This window comes from Rhinichthys klamathensis, unplaced genomic scaffold (genome assembly GCF_029890125.1).
Source record: "Rhinichthys klamathensis goyatoka isolate OS25496 unplaced genomic scaffold, OSU_Roscu_1.1 h1tg000035l_1, whole genome shotgun sequence".
Taxonomy (NCBI): Eukaryota; Metazoa; Chordata; class Actinopteri; order Cypriniformes; family Leuciscidae; genus Rhinichthys; species Rhinichthys klamathensis.
Genome location: NW_026606583.1, coordinates 4,679,305 through 4,698,136, shown reverse-complemented (window position 1 = coordinate 4,698,136; position 18,832 = coordinate 4,679,305). Strand labels below are relative to the sequence as shown.

At 38.3% G+C, this 18,832-nt stretch overlaps 1 protein-coding gene across 1 annotated transcript in view; it reads left to right on the top strand.

Annotated features, from left to right (window-relative positions):
* The window catches only part of ace (angiotensin I converting enzyme (peptidyl-dipeptidase A) 1), a 34,070-nt gene extending 16,578 nt beyond the window's left edge, over positions 1-17,492 (top strand). Inside the window, exons 7-25 of the mRNA XM_056245947.1 lie at positions 404-576; positions 2,515-2,738; positions 2,820-2,964; positions 3,700-3,798; positions 3,904-4,026; positions 4,142-4,353; positions 5,254-5,396; positions 5,471-5,629; positions 5,872-5,959; positions 8,041-8,184; positions 8,396-8,587; positions 10,069-10,166; positions 10,635-10,807; positions 12,528-12,751; positions 12,832-12,976; positions 14,816-14,914; positions 15,014-15,136; positions 15,248-15,435; positions 17,106-17,492. Of these exons, the coding sequence (XP_056101922.1) occupies positions 404-576; positions 2,515-2,738; positions 2,820-2,964; positions 3,700-3,798; positions 3,904-4,026; positions 4,142-4,353; positions 5,254-5,396; positions 5,471-5,629; positions 5,872-5,959; positions 8,041-8,184; positions 8,396-8,587; positions 10,069-10,166; positions 10,635-10,807; positions 12,528-12,751; positions 12,832-12,976; positions 14,816-14,914; positions 15,014-15,136; positions 15,248-15,435; positions 17,106-17,305 (2,952 nt within the window). The 3' untranslated portion in view covers positions 17,306-17,492. The remainder of the gene's footprint in view (positions 1-403; positions 577-2,514; positions 2,739-2,819; positions 2,965-3,699; positions 3,799-3,903; positions 4,027-4,141; positions 4,354-5,253; positions 5,397-5,470; positions 5,630-5,871; positions 5,960-8,040; positions 8,185-8,395; positions 8,588-10,068; positions 10,167-10,634; positions 10,808-12,527; positions 12,752-12,831; positions 12,977-14,815; positions 14,915-15,013; positions 15,137-15,247; positions 15,436-17,105) is intronic.
* Positions 17,493-18,832: the final 1,340 nt, after the last annotated feature.

Genomic DNA, 18,832 nt, shown 5'->3' with positions numbered 1-18,832 from the left:
TTAAGCCTAAACACTCTCAATAATCAATCAATATGATGTCATATTGCTCTTGCTCCGCCCACGACCACTGGCGGACTGTCCCGAATTAGCATATTTCCGACTTTCAGCCATTTGTATACTGTCTGCCAAGGCAGCTCTTTACTTGTGTCTTGACACGCCCCACAGAACGGAAGAGAGGGGTGGGGTGAGGAGTTGCTCATTATCATTTAAAGAGACATGCACTGAAACGGGTCGCTGTGAACAGAGCTGTTTTTGAGGAGGTAAAAAGGGTGTTGTTTTACACAAACATTGAGGAATTTTAACCAAAGTATGTTACAAACTTTACATGAAGACCCTAAAGAATCATACCAACTTGTGAAAAATGGGCATCCGATGACCCCATTAAAGTAATTTTTACCCATAGGGTTATAATGCCACTCACATGTTCCGGGTGGCGGAGGAGTTCTTCACCTCTCTGGGTTTGATCGAAATGCCTCCTGAGTTTTGGGACCGGGCCATGCTTGAGAAACCAAGTGATGGAAGGGAGGTGGTTTGCCATGCCTCTGCGTGGGACTTTTACAACCGCAAAGACTTCAGGTACATGAATCGTATCACAGGAAAGTGGTTCATATTGTAGCTCAATGGAAGACTGTGTTTTAGATAGGGTTTCTGATGCTTGTGTATTTACTGAGGCAACTATCCTCACATTTGGGTGTAGTTTCACATTCGGCACTTTCATGTCACATGGGTTGATTACATTAAAACAGTCTTTCAAACTTTCCTATATCCTCATTAACTTTAGAGGTTTTTTTTTTTACTCCCAGACCCAGACTTTCAGTCTCGAAAGATAAAAATCCATCTTAAAAATGTAAATTATTACATGTTTAAAACTATGATATCCTGAGCAAAGAGTGAAATAAACAATTCCAATATTTATTGTTAGAAAATAACTTGGTTGTAGTGTCATGTTTTGCATTTGCTAATGACATCATTCATCAGACGTGCTGTTTACACCTAAAATAAAGACGTGGTGTAAATGGGGTCTAAAATGTTTTAAGCTTGTCCACTTTCGACCACTTCAAGAGTCGAAAACACATTCAACTGGATTGCTTTCACAGTGTAAATGCTTAAAGGGATAGTTCACCCAAAAATGAAAATCCTGTTATTAATTACTCACCCTCATGTCGTTCCAAACCCGTAACACCTTTGTTCATCTTCAGAACACAAATTAAGACATTTTTGCTGAAATCCCAGAGCTTTCTGACCCCCCTTAGACTGCAACTTTATTACCACTTTCAAGGCTCAGAAAGGTAGTAAAGACATTGTTAAAATAGTCCATCTGACTACAGTGGTTCAACCTTAATGTTATGAAGTGACGAGAACACTTTTCCTATAGCCCTCCACCTTCCCCAGCACCACCTGCCTAGATCTGCTTGGGAGTTCTCCCTACTTTCCTTGCAGCGGCTCGTATCCTATTCCCTGTATTTATGTGCATGTTTCGGCAGTAGTCTTTACTCATGCAGCAGCGTATCAGATCTAGTCCGCCAAGACAAAGCCTATGCACATTCCATTCTTATCAATAACATTCGGTTTAATTCTCTTCAGAGAGGTGTCATGATTGAAATAACAATGCAAAATATTTCTAAAGCATTTAATAATCTTAGTTAATAATAATTTCAACATTTACTAATACATTATTAAAATATAAGCAAAAATCAACTAACAATGAACCATTGTGTTTTTAGCATTAAGAAAGATTAATAAATACTGTGACAAATGTATTGCACATTAATATTTAATGTTAGTTAATACATTAACTTTTAACATTTATCGAGAATTGCTAATGGTATTCCTAATTGTATAAATTTCCACCATGGTTTAAAAAACACTACATCATTTGAGATATGGTTTATAATACAGTATATTATGAATATTGTTGGCTCTTTTGACGAATTACTTTTTTGGTCACTTTGGTTATAAGCGTAAATGCATAAATGTAAGGTGGAAATAACAGTTTGTTGGAAATTTCCATTGCATTAAAAAGTTATTCTACTCTGATGCATGTATGTACAATTTTGAACACTGTGTTCAAACTAGTGAGTGTGAGACTTTTGAAAGAATCGCTTTCCAACTAATTTCAAACACTCCTCCCATTTTGCCTATTGTTCGGCAAGAACTCAGTCTCGTACCCCAAACTCACTCTCTCAATTGTTTGAAGCAATGTTGTTATTTCAAGCCCAGTAAAGCTAATCAAACAAACATACTGTAATTCTGTTTTGGTACTGCAAAAATATTGTCTGTTTCCCAAACTCATGACAATGGTTGAATCAACACTGCTGTTTCTGGTTGGTCAGAATGATAAAAAAAACAGGACATTTTGATAGCATCACATTCTTAAGCTTTTCAGGGACAAATGGATTGTTTAGTTTCGACATATCAGCCAGGATTGTAGAATTATTTTAATATAAAAAACCAAACCATCAAAGATATTATTAAGTAATAAACAGCTAAAAGTTTGTGTTGGATTCTGTTTAGAATCAAACAGTGCACGACTGTGACTATGGAGCAGCTTTTCACCGTGCATCATGAGATGGGCCACGTGGAATATTACCTCCAGTATAAAGACCAGCCGGTCAGCTTCAGGAGAGGAGCCAATCCTGGCTTCCATGAGGCCGTAGGGGATGTGCTGTCTCTTTCTGTGTCCACGCCCAAACATCTCCACACCATTGGCCTTCTGGAAGAACTGACCGATGATGCTGGTAAGCGATAGATGTTCAGAATGATGCTTACAGTATAGTGTAAACCTCTGATAAACTGATGAAGTATTTGAAAATCCATAGAGAGTGACATCAACTACCTGTTGAAAATGGCTTTGGAAAAGATCGCCTTCCTTCCTTTTGGATACCTTATTGATCAGTGGCGCTGGGGTGTGTTTAGTGGACAAACACCGCTTGAACGATACAATGCAGATTGGTGGTACCTCAGGTAAAAACCAGTGTCTCATAATGGATCGTTGTGGTCAGCCGTCGATCATTTGTGCTGTTATCTCATGAATAGTTCATGATCATATTGATAGGTAACATACAGAGTCCATAAAGGGACATGGTGAGAGGGAAAAGAATATGAGATGGGAGGAAAAATGATGTTAATGCTTTTGCATTCTCTTGCAATTTTTTTTTGTGGTCCCTCAAGATACTTTGTATTCACTCGCAAAAATGTTTGCGTTCCCCCGAGAAACTTTTTGTTCACTTGCAAAATATTTTCCCCCCAGAAACTTCTTTGAGTTTTTTTCCTGCCATCTCATATTTTTTTCACTCCCATGTCCCTTTAGGGGTCCATAGTAACCCTCCTGAACTGATATCTGTATTATTATTCTTTTTTTATGAGACATCAAAACTAATCTACAACTTTTATTGTAATGTCGAATTAATTTATGATTTGAAATAAATGGTGCAAAATTGTTTAAATGTCAAAAACATACTTTTGCTTACCTCTCTACATACACTAACATTCAAAAGTTTGGGGTCAAAAGAAAGATCACAGGAATTACCTAAATTTGAACATATTCAAAATGAAAACAAATAAATGCATTAGCATAGGAGACTACTTTAAAAAAAAAAAAAAAAAAAAATTTACCAACCCCAAACCTTTGAACAGAGTTTAAAACAAAAAAACAACAGTACTTTCTTGAATTGATTGATATTTAATTTATTTTATTAGGACAAAATACCAAGGCATCTGTCCACCAACCAGACGTACAGAGGAACATTTTGATGCTGGAGCAAAATATCACATTCCTGGAAACACACCGTACATCAGGTTGGGTTCTTATCATGAGCTTCCCGTGATAAATAATCAATAATCAAAACTCTGATTTACACAGAGAAGATAGGCTAACTATTTTTTTCTCATTTAATCTTGTAGATACTTTGTGAGCTTCATTCTTCAGTTCCAGTTCCATGAGAAACTATGTAAAGAGGCTGGACATACTGGAGCTCTGCACAAATGTGATATTTACAGATCGGAAGAGGCCGGAGCTGTTTTACAGTAAGTATTGACTATACAGATCGACTGATGGTGGTTTGAATGAAACCACTGTATCATCACAATGAGTGGAAAGTCTGTACATCGGGACTGAGTGTTATTGTATTGTTTTCGGAAGGAAAGTCTTAAAGGCTGGCTCTTCGAAGCCTTGGCCAGAGGTGCTTCAAGAGGCTCTGGGCACTAACAAAATGAACGCCAGCTCCCTGATGAGCTATTTTGAGCCAGTTACTACCTGGCTACGGGAACAGAACGACAAAACAGAAGAGACGCTGGGATGGCCTGATTTTAATTGGGTGCCACCAGTTCCAGAAGGCTACCCTCAAGACATTGGTAAGACCACGTGCAGACTCTCTTTATTAAAGTTTTTATGAAACGGAAGTTGCAATAGGTTTTTCTTCCCTATTGTGACGTATATCTGAGTGAAACGGCTTCTCGGACAAGAAAAAAATGTAGGGTGGGACTTGATTTTATCCATCTGGAATTGATTGGATGGTTGTGGTTTGCTATTGGTTGATCTCATTTGAGTGACAGGTTGCCCCGTCCTCACGCCAATAAACACGATCAGAGAGGAGAAGTGATGTTGCTGCAAGTGGGAGGGGAAATTATAAAAAAAAGGAATTTTGATTACCCAATTTTGATTCACCACATAAATAATGACGGGAATGTGAAATATTGATATTTAGAAGAAACCGTTTTAAAATCGTACCTGTTTATTGTCTACAGTGTACAAAACAATAGTTCTAGAAAACAAGACAAACAGTTTAACAATATTCCCGTATCCTCGGATTTTAATTTCACAGTAAATACAGTCAATAACTGAGGCACTAGAGGTCATCTGCTGCGTTTTAATGAATCGAGAGAGAGAGCGTGTCTGCGTTGTGAGAGACATAAAAAGAAGCATTGCCTCAAATTACCAGATGAGCGCTCATTATACAGCATTGCTATTGGGAAATAACTGATCTCAAGCATTTCAGGGAGCTATGTGATAAATAAAAAATAATATAACAGTAATGTAACGCATTACAAATAACACGTTTAGACCCCCTGACCTGCAGAAAGGGGAAATGTTGTGTCTCTTAGCTGCTGAGTTGCCAATTCCATGGTTTCCCCACAGAATTATGATACTTTTTAAACCATTGCTGCGACTTAAGTTAAAACTTGAAATTTTATTGATATTTTAGGCCTCCTCAGAAAATGAGCAAAACTCATCCTCATGGTTTTCCTTAAAAGCCACAGGTAAAATAACAGATGAGATGCAGGCCAAAAAGTTCTTGGAGGAATACAACAGCACAGCCGAGGAGGTCTGGAACGCTTATACTGAGGCCTCCTGGACCTACAACACTGACATCACTGAAGCCAACAAGCAGATCATGGTGAGGCCCAGACTGCTCTGTTACTGCAACAACATTCATTCTCAGAGTCTCATGCTGCTGTTTTTTGGCTTTAGCTGCAAAGAAACTTGGAGATGGCCAATCACACAAAGATCTATGGACTAGAGGCCCATAAGTTCGACACCAGTGACTTCCAGGACGAGTCGGTGAAGAGAACCCTGATGAAACTGAGTGACCTTGAGAGAGCTATACTTCCTGAAGAAGATCTCAAGGAGGTACAGAGAGACAGAGAAATTTCTTTTTTGCTCTGCAACCATACATTTTTACCATTGAACCCATGCTGAATGTCTTACCCCTGAAAGTGCAATGCTGTAAATGTGTTTTTTATTGGATCTTACAAACTGAAGGCTAAAATGTATCTGTGGTAATTGATAGCAGGTCAAAGTTGCTCTTGATAGAGCTGAACTTGTGTTTTTTGGAAGACTAAAATATGACCTCATCTTTTTCATGTTCATAGTACAATAATTTGCTAGCGTCCATGGAGACCCTGTACAGTGTAGCGACAGTCTGCAAGAGTGAATCAAATTGTCTGCCTTTGGATCCAGGTGAGTTAACTTTTACTAGTTTTGCCATACCGTTTAAAGGTTTAAGGTCAGACCTTCATATTTTTATTTAGCAAGGATGCATTACACTGATCAAAAGTGAAAGTAAAGACATTTATAGTCTTACAAAAGATTTTAATTTCATCAATGCTTTTTTTGAACATTCTTTTCAAAGAATTCTGAAAAAAAAAAACGTTTTCACAAAAATATTAAGCAATATTTTTTCTTGAGTATGTTCTAAGGCTGTAGGTGTGTGTTTAACTCCACTGGACTACGCCACTCCAATTTTGTTTGGGTAGGAGGTCCCAAGTCACTAGAGGGTTTCCCGCTCGGCTATCCAATTAAATGAATAAAGGCAAAATTACTATAAAAATCAAAGCATCACTTTTATTAAATACAATGATTCTGGTCTCATCTGCTTTCACTCAAAGCTGGCCAAATGTAAGCGTGAGAGGTGGTGGTACAATTAACTATGGGAGGTAACATAACACTTCAAAAAAATGAATAAATACAATAAACCCCAAAAGAAATCAAAGTTTCTACATGCCACACTACATACACAACAACTCTTTACACACCACACTTGTATGAATCAGAGCGAATATCTTCCCTCCCTTTATGCTCACAGCTACAGATAATGACCTGGTTATAGTTCACAGAATAAACCATATAAAACGTACAACTGTTTAGTCATGGGCCAACCAAAAAAAACAACATGAAAACCAAAAATAAGGTAGGGGAAAACAGTGGTCAGTTGCACAGGACAAATCGAATTCTACAAAAGGAAAGACAATAGTAAATAAAACAAATACACAAATCAACCCATACAAAAACCACATTCTCATTAAAACAACTAATTATTATATCTAAACATAACATTGAATACTAGCACCACATCATAACATTGGTTCCAACTAGAAACCACTGTCCATATATTTATTTCAATCAACATGGTTAAAATATGCTAGCTATTCCAACATTACATCAATACAAATAAATACCTTAGCCACCCTTTTGGCTATAACTTCAGAAGCCACAGGAAGTACAGCAGCGGTTAATATCCATCGCTTATCCAGCTCCACATGGCCAACATGAAAGCCTTTTAAAGCAACTTCTCTACAAAAGGAAGTCATTTGCCCCAATACATACAACACAGGGTTGTCAATGATCATTTAAAAAAAACATAACTTGCTTTGACAGTGTCAACACTCACGTGCTGTAATGGTAATTCAGTGTCCACCACTCATCCAGCCAAACTTTATCAGCATTGGGGCATTTGGGCCTCAGTTCTAAAACAAACCAACTACATGGAGACAATGAACGGATTAAGTACAGCTGGCCCATTTGAATTAACATTTTCACTAAAAATCACTGGCTCTTGGCCAACACACCAAAAACATCCCAAGCATTAAAACCACTTCTCATTAAAATCAACCTACCAGAGCTTGTTCTTCCAGCGACCATGCCAAACAATTCAGGTACTGCAACCATTCTTCTCACAGGAAGTGGCATATTTAAAGGGAAATTACACCCTCTATAGATATCCTCACCAGCGCCCCCTATTGACTTGACTACAAGTGGCAAACCAGCAGATTAGAATGATTCCTGAAGGATCACGTGACACTGAAAACTGGAGTAATGAAGCTGAAAATTCAGCTTTGCATCAAAGGAATAGATTACATTTTATATTACATTAAAATAGATTTTTTTTTTAAATTGTAAAAATATTTCACAATATTACTGTTTTTACTTTTATTTGACCGAATAAATGCAACCTTGGTGAGAAGAAAAACATTGACAATCTTAGTAGACAAGCTTACAACTGATCATGTATTTCAAAGCAATGTGTGGAATTCAGCTCACAACACAAAGTTACTAAAATATTTTATTTGATGTTTTAGAAGTTATATACATGCTGTCTAAAAACCCACTGTGTTTTTGTTAGTTATACTAACTGCAAACTGTTCATATTGAAACAGTGAACAATGAAAGTCCTTATAGAGTCTGTTTTTCATATCACAGCATGCCAAATTGATTACTCCAACCCCCCATATGCTCCGTTTTTGATGTGTTTTGTTTTCCAGATCTGAATAAGATCATGGCCGAGTCCAGGGATTACGATGAGCTGCTGTTCGCCTGGCAGGGTTGGCGTAATGCCTCGGGCAGAGAGCTCCGCAACAGCTACAAGAGATACGTGGAGCTTGCCAACTTAGCAGCAAAGAGCAATGGTAAATGCCTGAAAATAAAGCGCATCTTGTATGAAGATCTCTTGCAACACAGGACAGCTGGAGAAAGATATTTAATTTGAGGAAGATTGATGAAGGAAAGAGTACAAACTTTTTCCACGTGGAAGGCAACACACACTGACTGACTCGCAATAAGAATAGTTCAAGAGATCTTTCAACGATGTTCTAATGTTGATTGTTTGTCCATTATCAGGTCACACTGATAATGGGGCATTCTGGCGTTCCCTGTATGAGACGCCAACCTTTGAACAGGATCTGGAGGCCTTGTGGAAGGATCTAGAACCGCTCTACCTCAACGTTCATGCGTATGTGCGCAGGGCACTGTACAAGAAATATGGATCAGAACGCATCAACCTTAAAGGACCAATTCCAGCTCATTTGCTCGGTGAGAGATGAACTATTCACATTAACGTGATTTGTACTTTTTATTGCAATATGCTTTGGTTAGAAAGTCTTACTAACAATATGTTACATGTTATCTAAACTCTCTGGCCCAGTAATATCAGGGTTTTCCATACAATGATGTAACTTGCTGCTTAACTACCGTAGAACGATGCATTGTTGAAGAAATCTACTAGCTAGTCACTACTGTTTCCCCAAACCGCATTGTCGCAAATTCTTCGTTCAAACACGTTGGTTAGTGTTATCACGCAGGTGTTTGAGTAATTACTTCTTTTAATTAATCAGTCGAATCAATGCCAGTTTTTTTGCTATGGCATCTGAGGACTAACTATAATTTTTCTGTTATTTTGCTTTATTTCCAGATTCAATCAGGCTCCTTCTTACGTACTAGAGCACGTACGCACATTGCACTTTAAATCTCTTGACAAACTAAAAGACGTTAATTCAATTTGTATATATTCAAAATGAAACATATAGATTGTACTGAATGTCAACTACCTGTACCTCAAGATAAGGATTTGAAAAATGAAGCATGAAAAAAGTAAGAATGATGAATGTCCACCCCTAAACTTAACTGTCACTGGGGCATACCAATTCACCAAAAGGGTAGTCACAAACTGCCACGACTGTGTTGAACAAAACATTGATTCAGACTAATGACTATTTATTCCTGTGTCGAACTAATATTTTTTGGCTCCATTTAGAAGACTAGAGCATTCTTGGTGTATTGTTGTTGCACCATCATCCATATAAAAGTAGAACAGAATAGAATAGTTTGCTTGACAGTTGTATGAAAAACAGCAGCTTTCTGGTAACTTTTCCTTTGTGTTATGAACAAAATTGTGTAGTTTTTGAATGACTTGAGAGTTTGTGAATGATGACAGAGAGGTTTTTTTGAGAGGTTACTTTACTTTAAACCAAATCTGAATTCTTGCTACCTCAATTTAAATTCAGCAATTCAGAAGTCATATTCGAATCAATTCTAGTCCTCCAACCTTAATTCTTTAAACCAAAGCTTTCTTTCACAGAAGTGGCTAAACACAGAAAAGGATTCAGTAAAACTAAAACAAAGGCTAAAGTTGCTGAAATCTACACTGTTTCTGCTAAAAAGTACTTTGCGGATTGCCATCTTTTGTTTAGTTGTTGAGGGTTTACATTAATATTCTGTAGTTGTTTGCGGCAACTCCAAAAGAATCGACAGGATTTAATGTGCATTCAAAATCATCAAGTGTGACTGTGTGAGTGTGTCTGTACATATTAGGTATGCACGTGTGGGAAATTGTGTGTACTTGTGTTTGTGTGTATGCAATGGTTCCACTTCCACATGACTGGAGATTAAACGGCTTGGAATTCCAATCCCAGTGGTTTCCTCCAGTGCCAGTGGTCAGAGATACCGTATTACACTATATCTCATATCCTGCTGTTCATTTGGCTGAAATTTTTTCTCTGCTTGTTTTTTCTCAGGAAACATGTGGGCCCAAACATGGTCTGGGATCATGGACCTTGCCATTCCGTTCCCTGATGCCACACAAGTGGATGCTACTCCAGCCATGATTGCCCAAGTAAGATCAAAACTGAAAACACATTCTTTAATCCATTCCCAGATCACAGTCTGAACTCTTGGAAAAAGTTCCATGTGTGTCATTCTCTGAATGCAGCGGCTATTTACATTAAGAGTTAAAGAAGGTAGATGTTGTTTACACTGAGTGCAAATAGTGGTAGAAACTGTTTGCACCGAGTGTAAATAGCAATAAATAGCATCTTGTTTACATTGAGTACAAATAGGCATGATAGACATATTTCATGCCTCCTTGTGCATACAAAATGTATTGGATTATTGGAATTCAGGCAGTTAAATGAAATATTTGGGAATTTAAACTGATATTTCCTCAACTAAACGCAAAAGACATAAATAACCTTGAAACTTTTTTTTGGTTTAGAATCTTTTAGTAAAGATGTACTGTGCAATGGAATATAAATCTATATTAAACTTCGGATTCCATCTAGTAAACTGCTATTTGGTTTTTCAGGGTTGGGACGCCAAGCGGATGTTTGAGGAATCGGACCGGTTCTTCACTTCTCTGGGTCTTCTACCCATGCCTCCTGAGTTTTGGGCCAAGTCCATGCTGGAAAAGCCAACTGATGGCCGTGAAGTGGTCTGCCATGCCTCTGCTTGGGACTTCTACAACCGCAAAGACTTCAGGTACATGCCTCATATCGCAGCAAGATGGTCATACTCAGGCATGGTGGCACACTCTCAGAAAAAAATGGCACAAAAGCTGTCACTTGGACTGTAGTCTTATGGTACCATTTAGGTACTAATATGTACACTTCTGGTACCAATATGTACGTATGTACCATTAAGGTACTAATATGCACTCTTGGTACAAAGGTGTAGGCCTACCTTTTGAAAGAGTATGGCCCCAGTGATAGCTTTTGTACCTTTTTTTTCCCAAGAGTGCAGGAGAGGTAAGATATATTCAATAACAAATGCTGTGGTACCACATATAAAACCAATACGATTTTTTGACAAAGTTAGTTTCAATAACATCCCAAAAATCACCCAAGATGGCGCAAATTGTTCAATCTATTTAAAATGGACTACACATACAATGCTTACTAGAGTATCCCCTTGTGAAAAAGAAGTGCTCAATTGTAGTGAATGTGTACTTCAAATCTTAAAAGTATGCTAAAGTGCAATAATTTTTCTCATCCGTCGTGTTATTAGCTTAGGAACAAACTCAACTGGAATCAATTGCGAGTTAAGTCTCTCATGCGCTTCGGATGTGGAGCGCTAGTTGTATAATGTATAAAGTTTCTATGTATAGTACAGTGTTTGGTTTTGTCTTGATTCAGTCACTATGCTGCCTATAGCCAGTAAACAACAAATCTAGCTAGTTTCTGAAAAAGCCTATATTTCACAGTGTCCTAAGATGTCTGCCAGCAGTAGCGGTTTTAGGCACGGGCGAACCGGGCAGTCGCCCGGGGCGGCATTTTTTCATGTCACATGGGGGGCGGCACGAGCAGTTAAAAAAAATCCTCTGCGCCGCGAAGGTTTTCTATTTTCTATCATTTCAATTCAATTATTGGCAATGGCGCCCCTGCTTGCTGAGAAGGTGCCGTGCACAGAAGCTATGTCAAGGGAGTCTCCTAATTGGAGGTAGCTCACCAAGGGGCCGTTCACATATCGCGTCTTTTGCGCGCTCGAGTTCGTTATTTCAAATGTAGGCGCACGTACGGGAAGCGCGCTCATAATTGAAGCGACGCGCTCATTTTTTCCAGGAGCAGCGAGATGAACATTTTTAATCTTTTCAGTATGGGGGTGCACCCAAACACGTGGGTGTTTTTCTCTTCTCCGTAAATAAATCTTTTAGCAGAGCTACAGCAAGCGTTTTTCTGTGGTGGAAATCCATTAGCTACTAAAACTTCTTTGTCGTTGTGGAGAGCGCAGTGCATGGTTGTATAGCAACGACAGCCATGGGAAAATCGGACCGAATTTTACTATTAATAATAAAAAATAAGCTACTGTGCATTATAAATGTCAGGAATTTATCTTTATTGACCCCTTCTTTTTATAAAGATGATTTAAAGGCTGAAATATGTGAGGTTTATCTTTTTATAAAACCTTTTTTGTCAAAAGTTTATTTGAACGTGTACATGTTATTAGATAACATAAAACACACTCCTTTAAAATTTGGGTGGGGGGGGGGCGCTCGAAGGGGGTCTCGCCCAGGGTGTAATTCAATGTAGAACCGCCCCTGTCTGCCAGGCCAAATAAACCACCATTTCACCTTACTCCTGTTATTCATTTCATAAGGGGAGGATGTTGGAGCTGAAATGACAGCTTTCTAGTCTTTTCCTTCCCATGTGTTATTATGTGAACCTCACTGTGAACCTCTTCCCCATCCTCTGACCATCTCTAGGATCAAGCAGTGCACAGTGGTGACCATGGATGACCTCATCACTGTGCACCATGAGATGGGCCATGTTCAGTACTTCCTGCAGTATAAAAACCAAACCATCTCTTTCCGTGACGGCGCCAACCCTGGATTCCACGAGGCCATTGGTGACGTATTGGCCCTGTCAGTCTCCACACCTAAACATCTTAAGAGCATTGGCCTGCTGGACAAGGTGGAGGAAAATAAAGGTACATCCGCAATGAAGCTTGCAACAAAACACACGTTTAAATGCCAATCTAAACTCTAAGTGTTTTTTACTGGTCTGTAGAGAGCACCATCAACTTCCTGATGAGCATTGCCTTGGATAAGATTGCCTTCCTGCCTTTCGGCTACCTGATGGACCAGTGGAGGTGGAAAGTATTTGATGGAAGGACCTCAAGCTCAGAGTACAACAAAGAGTGGTGGAACCTGAGGTGACCATTCTTCTAATCCACACCAATAAAGGGGTAGTAGGGCCCTATGATTTCCGTGATGCAGAATCCAGTCTTACTGTAGAATGCGGAAAGACTCGGAATTTGGCAAATTTTGAAGGATCAATCAAATGTATGGCTGTACACTCAAAGCATAATATAGACTAGTGTCTGTGAATGTTAAACAGGAAGTCTACATGTTCTGCGTGTCTCTGTGTGAATGAGCGGCACAGTTTGATCTACTATGCATACTCAAGCACACGTGACGCTGGTGTTTTTCGTTTCTGCCGTCTCACTATTTGAGGCAATGAACAAATGAACTTCATCTCCAGAGTTGCTCTGAGACTCACTTCACCAGCATTTCATATGCTGTCTGATTTCGAAAGGGTGCGCCCTATGTCATTGAGTTTGCCTCATTTCAGAACAGTAACCATTATATTTTAAAGTAAGACAGAAATTACAATAATTTACGCCTCATGAGGAATAACAGTCGGTTTTATAATAGTTGCTTTTATGAAATGAGGCAACCTTGATGATATATGTAGACGACAAATGCGACTGTCACTAGACTGGTGATATAAAAGTATCTGAATAAACCACACACATTTAGCATAGCTATTAAAACATTAGCCTGGTTAAAACCAGACCATTCTCAGTTGTAACTGAGTTATGGTCTGGCAAAGCGTCATAGACAAATCATTTCCAGAGGGGCGTCACCAACGGACGTCGCGGATAGACCTAAGACCAATCAGAGCGATGAAGGAGATGACGTATGCAGAGCGGCGGAGAAACATCTCCGAGTGTTGTTCTTTGCTCGGTTTTTAACTAAAAGGAAACGTTCAAATCGCGTAAAACAGACGCGATAGCTGATTCGAACTAGTGATGTTCGACGGCGGCATCCATCTTTGTAATGTAGGCTAGAAAATCTGCTTCAAAATCCCAGCGCTGTCGTCATCGTGTAAAGCCCGCCCCAACGTTTCTGATTGGTGGCTCGATTTCGGCGGATTGGAAATGGGCTTGAATGAGCTCTTTGCCAGACTAACTTTCAGAGCAAATCTAAATTTGCCGGAAGTTGTCTGGGCTTTCCCAGGCTAATAAAACATTGCTCTTGTAAATAAATGAATGCGTCCTTAAAGTTATACCCACCCAGTGCTCGAATTGGGCTGGTACATGCCCTCGCTACTTCTTGCGTACCGGCACTTCTGACATGTTGCCGGTACCAGGGGCTTCACTAGGCCCTTTCTCTACTTGTACACAAATTTGTGATCGCCTCAGTCCCCTTTCAAACCTCATATGCAAACGGCGGCAGGCTTCGGCTCCTCCGCATCTTTCACAGTGCGTTTTTGAGCTTTACGGTGACGTGCGTCAGCACTGTTCAACCTGTTCGGTTCCCAGCGGCGCAGTGTCAGAACCTAAGCTGAATTGACAAAAGATTTGTGAAAAATTGTGATAAAGCATTAAAATATATTTTTTTACAGTGCAGAGTATGCGCAGATGATGTTGATGTTGTAGATGTTGATTCGTTCTAAAGCTCGCTGCAGACTTCTAGCAACACTACCGGTTTTTGTTTGAATGTTGAGCTGCAGCTCATTGGCCGCTGATGCAACAACAACCAATCAGCTGTGCTATATAGATAATAACATGATCGCTACAAAATGAGTTTAAGACCAATCAGCCTGCCCCCTCTAGAGTTTCATGCCAGAACTAGGTAATCATTTTATCGATGCATTGATTTATATCTAAAAATTGTTATTGTTGTTTGCTTTCAGTTATATTAACATGTGAATTGTGCACTATGTAAAGTTTTTACCAGAGCTGAATTTGTGTATTTTATTGTAACAGAATGAAGTACCAGGGACTGTGTCCACCTGTACCTCGGACTGAGGACGACTTCGACCCTGGTGCAAAGTTCCACATCCCAGCTAATGTGCCCTATGTCAGGTATAGATAACAGTAAAATAAATCATCAATGTGAAAATATCTATAATGTTACACAACGCAGCCTTCGGATTGACTGTATATTTGGTTTGGCTCCAATAGGTACTTTGTGAGTTTTGTAATCCAGTTCCAGTTCCACAAGGCCCTGTGTGAAGCCGCCGGTCAGCCAGCACCGCTCCACAACTGTGACATCTACCAGTCCAAAGAAGCAGGGAAACTCCTGGGGTCAGTGAATCACTGATGACAAACTGAGACTGTTCACAGTTTTTACAAGCACTACGAGTAATGAAGTACTGAGATTTTAAAGATTTTCATTTTGGTCTACTCTTGTCTCAGTGATGTGATGAAGATGGGCTTCAGTAAACCCTGGCCTGAAGCCATGACTTTGATTACTGGCCAGCCCAAAATGTCAGTCCAGCCTCTGATGGAGTATTTCCAACCGCTCATCAACTGGCTGGAGGAGGAGAACAAAAAGAATGGGGACGTCCTGGGATGGCCAGAGTACGACTGGACACCATACAAAAGTAAGCATGGAGTTCATGAATCCACATCCAAATGTTGGTTTAACATTGAAGTGTTTTATTGAAAAATAAATGTGCTTCCGCTGGGAAACTGGAATGAATTTCAGCCAAATGAATTGGAACAGAATAAATTGTATTTCTTGATCATCAGATGTGAGTTAACCAATCCCAACAACAACTTCCCAAGCTCCAACACAATTTTAAATCACTAGATTTAGGTGAATCTTCCAATGGAGAAAATTTCTTTTCTGATTGTAACAATAAAAAGTTATAAAAAATGTATTTTTCAGTAGTTATAATATTTTGGAATGTGTTTTATTGAGTGTTTTTAATCTATTTAAATATTTTTGAGTTCTAAAAAGTGAAATTTTGCCAAAATTATTCTATTTTGGACTAGTTCCCTACACATGCCTCTTAAAGGATTAGTTCACTTTTAAAAAAACTTTTGCTGATAATTTACTCACCCCCATGTCATCCAAGATGTCCATGTCTTTCTTTCTTCAGTCGAAAAGAAATGAAGGTTTTTGATGAAAACATTCCAGGATTTTTCTCCATATAATGCACTTTGCTGGGCACCAAACGGTTCAAGGTCCAAAAGACAGTTTCAGTGCAAACTGCAAACTGTTCAAAGGGCTTTAAACGATTCCAGACGATGAATAAGGGTCTTATCAAGCGAAACAATCGCTCATTTAAAAAAGAAATAACAAAGTTTAAGTTTTATAAGCTCAAATGCCCGCCTTGCTCTGTTCTGTGTGACTCTCCTGTTCGAACTCGTTCATCAAAATGAACGAATCTTTTTCCGAGTCAATTCGTTCATTTCGTTCGTTAAATGAACCAAATGACTCGAAAAAAGATTTGTTCATTTTGATGAACGAGTTCGAACAGGAGAGTCACGAACGTGCGTCACAGAACAGAGCAAGGTGAGCATTTGAGCTTATAAAACTTAAACTTTGTTATTTCTTTTTTAAATGAGCGATCGTTTCGCTTGATAAGACCCTTATTCATCGTCTGGAATCGTTTAAAGCCCTTTGAACAGTTTGCAGTTTGCACTGAAACTGTCTTTTGGACCTTGAACCGTTTGGTGCCCAGCAAAGTGCATTATATGGAGAAAAATCCTGGAATGTTTTCATCAAAAACCTTCATTTCTTTTCGACTGAAGAAAGAAAGACATGGACATCTTGAATGACATGGGGGTGAGTAAATTATCAGCAAAAGTTTTTTTAAAAGTGAACTAATCCTTTAACTTCCTTTCTATAAGACATTTAGAAAATGTATAAAATACATTTATAAAAAGCTGCTCTTCATAAGGATCTGATTTTTTAGTTAACTGGTGTATATGTACAATTTAAGAATTGCTGAATTCTGTAAAAAATTTTTTTTTTTTTAGTTATGATGGAAATGAGAAGTCAATTTAGTTTAACCTGACGAACTAAAATAACTATATAGACATATATATATATATTTATTTTTAAAAACTTAAAATTAAAATGGACATGGAAACTTCAAAAAAAAACTAAATTAAAAAAATTAGTACCTCAATAATACTAAAGTAACAGGTTTTTGCAACTTTTTCTCCAAGGTAAACAATGTCATTACCATCAATACCAAAATTGCAGACCATGGCACTTTTTAACTAACAGAATACTCCCACACTTCTCACCTGTTGGTTTCAGTGACGTCCGTGTTGGAAGAGAAGCCGAAAGAAGTCAGCTTCCTGGGATTGAGTGTGAATGAGACAGGCGCTGCAGCGGGTCAATGGATCCTGCTGGTTCTAAGCATCGTCTTCCTGCTCGGCATCGTCGTCTTAGTCTACAGATACAGGAAGACTAAACCCTTACAGGACAAATCAATGTCTCAGATGGAGCTCAAGTAAAATTCTTCAAAAATGAATCCATTCTATTCTTACCATGCAGTCATTACTTTATGACAAGATTCACCTCTTTTTGAATGTAATGTATATTTATTATTTTTGGTCAAATTTGTTTGACTATGCAATGAAAAGTGACTTGTAATTTATTTGTAAAAAAACCCAAACAATTAAATGTTTCACTGCTGTTTTCCATTATTTGTATTGTTTTAACTATGTGCATTTCTAATTGATTCGACTGGTAAACCTTTATAGAATATAAAGAATTATACAGACGTTCTGGCTTTGTTTATTGTTTGAGCGCAAGAACATTTCATTAAAACAGCAGTCTTCAGTTTTTAAAAACACTTTAATATCAGTACAATATATTTAAAAAGCCTTTAAATATGTATTTTTTTTCTGTGTGGACATACAGTATATTTTCTCATCTTAATACCTAGGTCTGAGGTATACAAGCACTGTGTCATTTTATTTGCTCAGAATGTAATGAAGTATAGTGGTTTACTAAATCTGCTCTTTACCTCTAATAACAACTAAACAAGCCAAACAATATGCACTTCTCTCAGACAACGCACTCAAATCCACCATATGATTAAATCAAATTCCACTAAAGAATCTTTTATCTTCTTATACAATATATATACTCATCATTGAGAGTGGACTGATCTGAGATGCTTTTGAAATGAGACCTGGAATCCATTTGGCTTGGCAGTACAATGGCAGTACATATTTTATAGAAATATAGCATTTGTTCAAGCATACATCTACATTCTTCACTTGTAAAATGAATCGCACCAACATGACAGTAGTTCTCTTGTAGTTGTTCCTAAGGGTCAACACAATACAATTTGACACAATAGACAAAGATACTCTTAACTATTAACAAAAACACATTTAACTAGACGTCTTAACTGAATGAATAAACAAGAGCTAAATGGCTCAAAAACTGACCACAATTTCTAGTTATATTACACCACAAAATCAACAAAAACAAACATTGTCTCAAACAATAAGTAGAGTTTGGGCCAGGACTATTGAACATGTCAGTTTGGATTTTTGCTCATATGATACGATTCTGTTTTTTCCCCCGCATTGCAGTAATAAGAATTTAATTGTGCTTTATTGTCATAAATTGTCGCAAAAACTATATATATATTTACATAAACACATATTTCAGTCATGAAACTAAACGAGCGCTGATTGGTTCCTCTAACGCTGACCAGACATAAACAGTATTTCATACCTTAGCCTGTGATCGCCCTGCTGCGCGATTATGAAAACTTCTGTTTACTCCTCCCCCTCCCCAGCACCACTTTAGAGATCCGTACAATTCTTGTACCTCCTCAGCATCAGCGTGGCAGATCTCGTCTGCCGAAATCAAGCATATTTCCGTGCCCCATGCAAATAAATCCTGGGGTTTCATGTCTACTAAGTGTGTTAGAAGAGTATAAGTAGACTGGTAGGGTTAGAATAAGTTGATGTTCTTGCAAAGTTACTTAGTCAGTAGAATGTTGGTTAAAGAATACACTCCAA